Below are 7,500 nucleotides of genomic sequence, written 5' to 3'. Positions count from 1 at the left end.
CATCTTAATCAAATCATATGAATTTCTCACAACAAGCACCAATCAGCCTTATGGTGAACCCTTTAAGGTGTAGGGTAGAAGGGCGTATTTGGTTTCCAACTTGATGATGGACCTCTTTTGGGGACTTAACGGCCATTATTCTGCAGATGAAGCAGATGGCCATCGAGGTATCCTAATCTCCGGAATGTTTCTATAATGAGGTCGAATCTTTGTTGTAGGAATTCTGGACTGCAGATACGCCTTTTTTCAGGAAAAAACAATCTGTAACCGTGCGACAGCCAGGGACATCAGCAGCATGAAAGCCTACCCATGAGGTCACCACTCATGCCAGTGGTGGCTTCACTTTTCGTAGAAAAGCAAGAGGCTGAAAGCAGCACACGGGCACTCAGACTTGATATCGTATGATATCGATACATGGACGACGTGTTGGTAATATTACCACACCAGACGGACATAAACCACATACTACAACAGCATAACATCGTACATTCCCAAAATACAGTTGTCTGCAGAACTGAAACAAAACAGCTCTCATCCCATTCCGAGACACCATAATCATCAGGGAGAGTCCGGTGTCGAGGTATAAGGTTCATAGGAGAAAACTACCAATAATGACGATTTTTACCCACTTCCTAGGTACCCACAGACTCAGAGGTTGACGCACAGCTTGTAACAAAGTACTGTAGTAGGTTTGCTTTGTGTTTCTCATTAATGCCGTTCAAATATGTGACGGTGCCATCACCACCACCCTATTTTTTTCTGTTTATTCTCTATGTATCTATTCTACTTTCGGTTTCCTTTTTAATCATAAGGTATTATTCATTCGTTTATTTGTTTATCTTTATACATTTATTTACTTATCTATCTATTTGTTTTACAATATTTTTCTATCTTGTCTTATATCTGTCAAGGAAAAGATGAGACGTCATTCACGAGTTGAATGGACCCAGCGGTCCCCGAATTTGGGCTGACGTCTTAGTTCGACCAATGATCCATCACAAGACGTCTGGATGCGAGAGGGGTGGGTGGGGAAGGGCTCTCCTCCTGATGAAGAAGATCGCCTGGCAGGCAGGAGGAAATGAATGGATGACCGCAATTCATTCGCTCTTGGAGTGTTTGAAGTTTTCTTCACGGCCTGATGACATCCAGGACAGAAGACTCCACATTTAGTTTTGAAAAAGTTGTGTCAGGCGCTAATCTTTCTAGTGATACAGGTTATTCGCATCAGAATGAAATCACCTGACGGCAGCCAAAATAAGCTATGTAAATTCACCAATGAAAGTCCACGTGTCCTAGCTGAACCTGTATGAATACACATGACTTGTAGATTTAATTTAATTGATTAAATAGTTTAAATGTGACAAATAATATATGGACCGATGGCTCTCTTCACCTAAGACGGGAGACAATATTTCCCCTCCTGGAAAAAAAAAAAAAATAATAATAGTAATAATACATGAATAATAAAAAATCACCCTCTCCCCGTCACATTGCTTGGGCCAAATACAAAGCAGCGAGGCACAGCTTCCCCAATGAATCCATTGAAAATATATTATGAAAAAATAAAATTGTATTTGTATGTATAGCTCTAAAGAGGAGGCGATATAACTAGAAAAGTGGTCGTACGTGGTTGAATTTTAACCTATACACTGGTGACGGGGTCACTTCTCCTCAGTTCTGGTTGCTACCATTTATTTTCTCCAGCTAGACTCGTGGGAGCGGCGCGGCTTCGACAAGTGACAATGAGAACCAATATTAACAAAGACCTGCAGTCCTTTCTGCGAAGTGACACCTTCTTCTTGCTTCCGCCAGGCGATTTTATTCAGGCAAGGGGGGGGGAGAACCCAAGTTAAGTGATGTTCGTGCGAGAGAATCTATCCAAGTTCCATTTCCTCTGTGGTCTACTGTTGAATCTATCACCTTTGCCCTGTGTGCTCGGATAGCCGAGTTAGGTCACGTGACCGAGTGACATATTAGAGCGATCGAGTCTCAGGCAACATGGTACTTCTTTTAACTGAATGAAATTGTCAGGCGATAGCCAGGAGAGTGTATAAGGATCGTGGTCGTCTACAGAGTGTTAGTAATAACTAGTAAGTGCTTCAGAAGACAAGAAAGCAATCTCATTTAAGTTTCTTACGATTCTGTCAGTTTTAATTTTAAATGGCGTCAAAACTTGGGACGCACACCGAGTGTGTGTGTGTGTGTGTGTGCACACGATTTTATACGTAGTTTATGTACGTGTTGTTGTCATGCGTGTGCGTGCCTACGTTGCAGGGAGCACGTGTTGGACCGACACTTGAGCCCCGCGCATGCGCAAATAAACAGCCAGTGTTTGGGTTTGTATCTCGTGTCGACCTGCATCTGTCTGCGCATTGAAGTGACTCACCATGGCCTTGGAACGCGTGCTGGGCTCTTGATGGACAGCTGTTATCTTCCCGTATGAGAGCTCAGAGGTCTTATGGCTCGATCTGTGAGTAATGCTGTGACCCTATTTATTTGTGTGAACGTGCCTGTGTGTGCATGTACGCGCGCGCGAACGTGTGTGTGTCTGTGTGTGCGTCCTTCCCGCATCTTCAGGGAACACCACTCCCATTTGCACGTGGGATGCGTGAGAGAGGGCACAAGAAAGGTCGAAGGGGATTTTAGGGAGTGGGAGGAGCTGGAGGACGAAGAAGAGGGAAAGATGTGGGAAGAGGGCAGGGACGTGGAGTAGAAGAGGGACGGGAGGAGGAGGAGGAGGTGGGAGGTGATACAGGAGGGGAAGGGGGAGGTGGAGGGGTGGAGGGGAACGAAACAAAGAAGCCGCCTCATTATCGTGATATTGATGGAAGCGATTACATCCGAAGATTTTCCAGTTAAAGATGAAGTCGTCGATACGGACGCGAGATGATGATGATGCTGATAATGATGATGATGATGATGATGACATCCATATTGCTGTTGATGTGATGCCTTTCCATCATCTGAACAAAAATGTCTGGCGTTAATCAAAATGATACATAGAAAGTGTGTGTGTGTGTGTCTTATGTTTATATACACAAAGACACAAAGACCTTATTCCCCTTATAACAGGGGTAGCCTAGTCAAAGCACACTTTTTGCCTTGATGACCTGGTTCGCTTTTACCAAACGCACGGTGCACGGTAGTGGCACTCTTGTCGCCCACCATAGGTTGGGATACTAGGAATAGACAATTATCAACATTGTTCTTCGATTAGATATTAGCCCCCAATTTGAAAACAGTGCCGCGTGGGTCTGGTCCGTAGAGGTGTCAATACATTCCCTAAAGTATTGACCCCATGAAACTTACGGAGACAATATCTGAGAGAGAGAGAGAGGATATGATATCTGATACTCTTAAGCTTCACGTCCGGGATTCAAACCCGGAACTCGTAACCGAGCCCTGTCCTGTCTCTGTTCCCAGCATGCACGCATGCCTAAAGAAGGTTCGAAAGGCCAATGATACTTGAACGAAGGATTCAAATGCGACCGAATGTATCAGATGGTGTCGGTTTTTACGTTCATTCCTGTCCCATGAGTGTGATAATTATGATAATAATGATAATGATAATAATAATAATAATGATAATGAGAATAATGATAATAGTATTAATAATGATAATAATAATAAGGATAATAATAACAACAATAATAATAATAATAATTATTATTATTATTTAGTAGTAATAACAATAATGATAATAATTACAAATTATAATAATAATAGCAGTGGTGGTGATGACTGCTTCGTTATTCACTGATTGGAAGACCGCAGTCCCACCGTAACCGTCAACAATCCTCAAGTCCCCTCCTATAGATTTCTCTTCGAAGAAATGTCGGAACGTTGTGTTGTATCAGTGTGGTTGCTTTTGTGTTACCAGCTAGTAAGAAGAAGAAAGTGAGAGGAGCAGTCTTCTGGTGTCATCAGTGTTAATAGAGAGATCGTGGGACAGCCCCTCGGGGCTGCACTTCAATATGGAACTGGAGGTGTCAATCGGCTTTGAATATGTGATGACGGGGAGACGATTTGCTCCGACGTCCGTCTCACAGGGCCACCCTAAGCAGGTTACCATTGTTAATCTGCATTTTACCGTTTGTGTTGTGAATTACAAGTGATGCTTCTAATTCTGAACGTGAAACTAAAGTAACCAACCAAGTTTGGCACGGAGGGCCACATTCATCTCAGAATAATGTACGAATGAAGAAAAAAAAAAAGAAGAAAAGAAAAGAAAAAAAAGGGTCCAGTTTTCCTCATGGGTCATATCTGCAGGGTATACCTTTGACACCCGGTCAACGCAGGGAACATACTTGTATTTTATAATAACTCGAAGTTGCCTGGAGTCCTCACTGTTCTAGTAGCACCAGTGAGTGTGGAAATGCATTGGCAGGGACGCTTTAACCCTCCCGAAGAAGTCGCCGGCGAAGGAGAAAATGGTGGTGGTGGCACAGATGTTGGCACTGGTGGCAGGAAGTGTTTACGAGGGTGTGGAAGCGGCGCTATCAGAAATGAGATCTCTAGTGCCGTTAGGGACACAAAGCAGGACCTGCGTAGTCTCCTGCCACCTCTCCTCTTCCCTTTCCCCCCTTTCTCTCCTTCTCTCTCCCTCTTTCTCTTCCTCTCTTTATCCTTCTCTCTACTACCATCTCTATCCTAAATCTGGATGATCTTGTTTTCTAGCAGCCAGAGCACGGAGATGGAGACAAAGTTGAGAAGTGTACCAAGAGCAATGGAGGGATCTATTCTGGAACAAACGGTGAAGGACAGGGAGAGGGCAAGTCGGGTAAGAGGGTAGACTTGAATGAAATATATGGTGGACGTGGTAAAGGAGTAAAGGAAAGGGAATAGAATTGGACAGGAAAGTTAGCCAGACATGGGAACGACAGATGGAGTAGGTCTGTTGCCGATTGGATGCCGCGAGATGGCGAGCCTGGAAGAGGGAGGCCAGACACAAGGTGGAGAGCGACGAGATCGACATGTCAGAGTGACGTGGCAGAGGGTGGCGCCGTCGCGCGACAAGAGGAAGAGGATGGGAGAGGCCTTTGTTCAGCAGGGGACCCGAAATGACTGATTGATTGACAGACTGATTGATTGATTGTGTGTATTTTTTGTATGTATATATGTGCCGTATATATGTATGTACAAATGTGTATATATGTACCGCATATGTGTATGTATTTATGTATTCATGTGTATACATGTATATATACCACACACACACATTCATCTCAGAATGTGTGTGTGTGTATACATACATATATATATATATATATACATACATATATATACATATACATACACACACACACACACACACACACACACACACATATATATATATATATATATATATATATATATATATATATATGCATATATCCAGTCGAATCAAATGTATAGATCGTGTTCGTAATTATACGGATCACTATATAAGTGTTTTCCTTGACAGTTCATTTGCATATATGTATACATGCATATATATTTATATTAATCTGTATGCGTGCATGTTATGTATATATGTTTGTGTTTATGTCTGCAAAGTCACATCGTCACTTGCACCTACGACGAGCAAAAAGCAAAACTCCACAAAGTCAACAGTCAGCCACACATATCGTGTTTGTATTGGCCAAAGACAAACGAATATCTATATCTGGAAACTTTTAATCTTAAACACAAAGCAGCAGAGACTAATTACAGAACAAGCGACTTTTGAGTCACACATTTAATGAATTATAAAATGAATGAATGAATAGATACATAAATGAATATATAAACAAGATAACCAGTTGGGGGAGAGAGAAATTAATTTGTCGTTTGTTCCGGTGATGTTTTGGAAACGTATAAACCAGCTGCCATTGCAGGTTTTAATCTTTTGATACTTTCTATTCTTGAAAACCATTCCAGGAAAAAAAAAATGTGACAAGCACATCAGCCCACAATCATCTTTGATGGAGACAGCAGATGGTAATGAATAGTTGCCAGAAATTTTGTTATACTGTTTATCGGTGAATACGTATATATATATATATATATATATATATATATATATATATATATATATATACACACACACACACAACAAATTAAAAAGTATTGCTAAAAAGAGACAGGCTTATAAGAAATACAAGTGCTCGGGTGCACCTAATGACTATCAAAGTTATATAATAATACAGAGAGATTAAATAAAGACAATGAAAAATCGAAAACGACAATACGAAATGAATATCGCTGATAAATCCAAAGAGAATTCCAAGGAATTCTATAGTTACATTAGAGATAAAAAGATGATTAGGAATCACTTTTGGCCATTATTATCTGCTGTTGGTCAACTTGAATATTCAAATGAAAGAATATGTGATATTTTAAACAACTATTTTAGCTCAGTATTCGTAAACAAACCACCTCAAAGTGAACGCCAAACTGAAACCTGTGAAAAGTCTAGGGTGAACTTACAACGGTCAATATAACAAAAGAAAAAAATTAAAAAGAGTACAGAAAGTTCATAAAACACCAGGGCCTGACGGTTGTCATCCAAGAATCTCAAAGGAATGAAAAATGACATTGTTGTTCCATTAGAAATTATTTTCAAGAAATCCATCATATCCGGAGATGTCCCAAGAAAATGGAAGCTAGCTAACGTTGCTCCCATATTCAAAAAAGGTGACAAAAAAAAACCAAATAACTACAGGCCTATAAGCTTGACTTCAGTCCTAGGGAAAAATATGGAAACTATCATCAGAGATGCCATCGAACATCATTTAGAAAGTAACTGTTTGATAAATGACAGCCAGTATGGATTTAGACGGAAACGTTCTTGCGTTACTAACGTACTCGAATTCTACAACACAGTCATCTCGAATTATGACAAAAGAAACGATATAATATATGTAGACTTTGCAAAAGCTTTTGATACAGTTCCTCACGAAAGACTTCTTACAAAATTAGCTTCACACGGAATAAGTGGTAGCCTATTTAGTTGAACTAGTAATTGGTTGAACGATTGAAAACAGAGAGTTGTTTTAAATGGCAAAACTTCTAGATGGAAAAATGTTACGAGTGGAGTTCCTCAGGGTTCCGTTCTTGGGCCACTTCTGTTCATACCATATATAAATGATATAGACCACGAACTAAAATATATTGTCTCCAAATTTGCTGATGGTACAAAAATGTGCGGAATGGCAAATAGCCATTTAAATCAATTAGATATTCAAGAAGATTTAGATAAACTACAGCAATGGTCTGAAAAGTGGTCAATGAATTTTAACACAAGTAGATGCAAGGTTATGCACATAGGTAAAAATAACAGTAAGTACGATTACAAGTTATTTGGAAATTCGTTAACAAAAGTGGATAGTGAAAAGGATCTCGGCGTAATTATCAGTTACGATCTCAAATCATCTAAGCAGTCTATTTCATCCTCTGAGAAAGCAAATAAGATTCTAGGACTAATTGCGCGATCTTTCGAATTCAAAAGTCCATCTCTCATTAACAAGCTATATAAAT

At 40.3% G+C, this 7,500-nt stretch overlaps 1 protein-coding gene across 2 annotated transcripts in view; it reads left to right on the top strand.

Annotated features, from left to right (window-relative positions):
* Nucleotides 1–7,500, top strand: part of LOC143023970 (putative flavin-containing monoamine oxidase A) — a 264,982-nt gene that overhangs the window by 156,750 nt on the left and 100,732 nt on the right. Inside the window, exon 1 of one of the 2 annotated variants that reach the window (XM_076182741.1) lies at nt 2,332–2,470. The exons of the other annotated variant lie outside the window; for it this stretch is intronic. Within the exon in view, the coding sequence (XP_076038856.1) occupies nt 2,459–2,470 (12 nt within the window). The 5' untranslated portion in view covers nt 2,332–2,458. Of the gene's footprint in view, nt 1–2,331; nt 2,471–7,500 lie in introns of those variants that run through there. 2 annotated transcript variants of the gene reach the window in all.

The sequence above is a fragment of the Oratosquilla oratoria genome, chromosome 1 (assembly GCF_046742065.1).
Source record: "Oratosquilla oratoria isolate Oo_2021 chromosome 1, ASM4674206v1, whole genome shotgun sequence".
In the NCBI taxonomy this organism is placed as follows: Eukaryota; Metazoa; Arthropoda; class Malacostraca; order Stomatopoda; family Squillidae; genus Oratosquilla; species Oratosquilla oratoria.
This window is presented reverse-complemented; position numbering and strand designations above follow the sequence as displayed.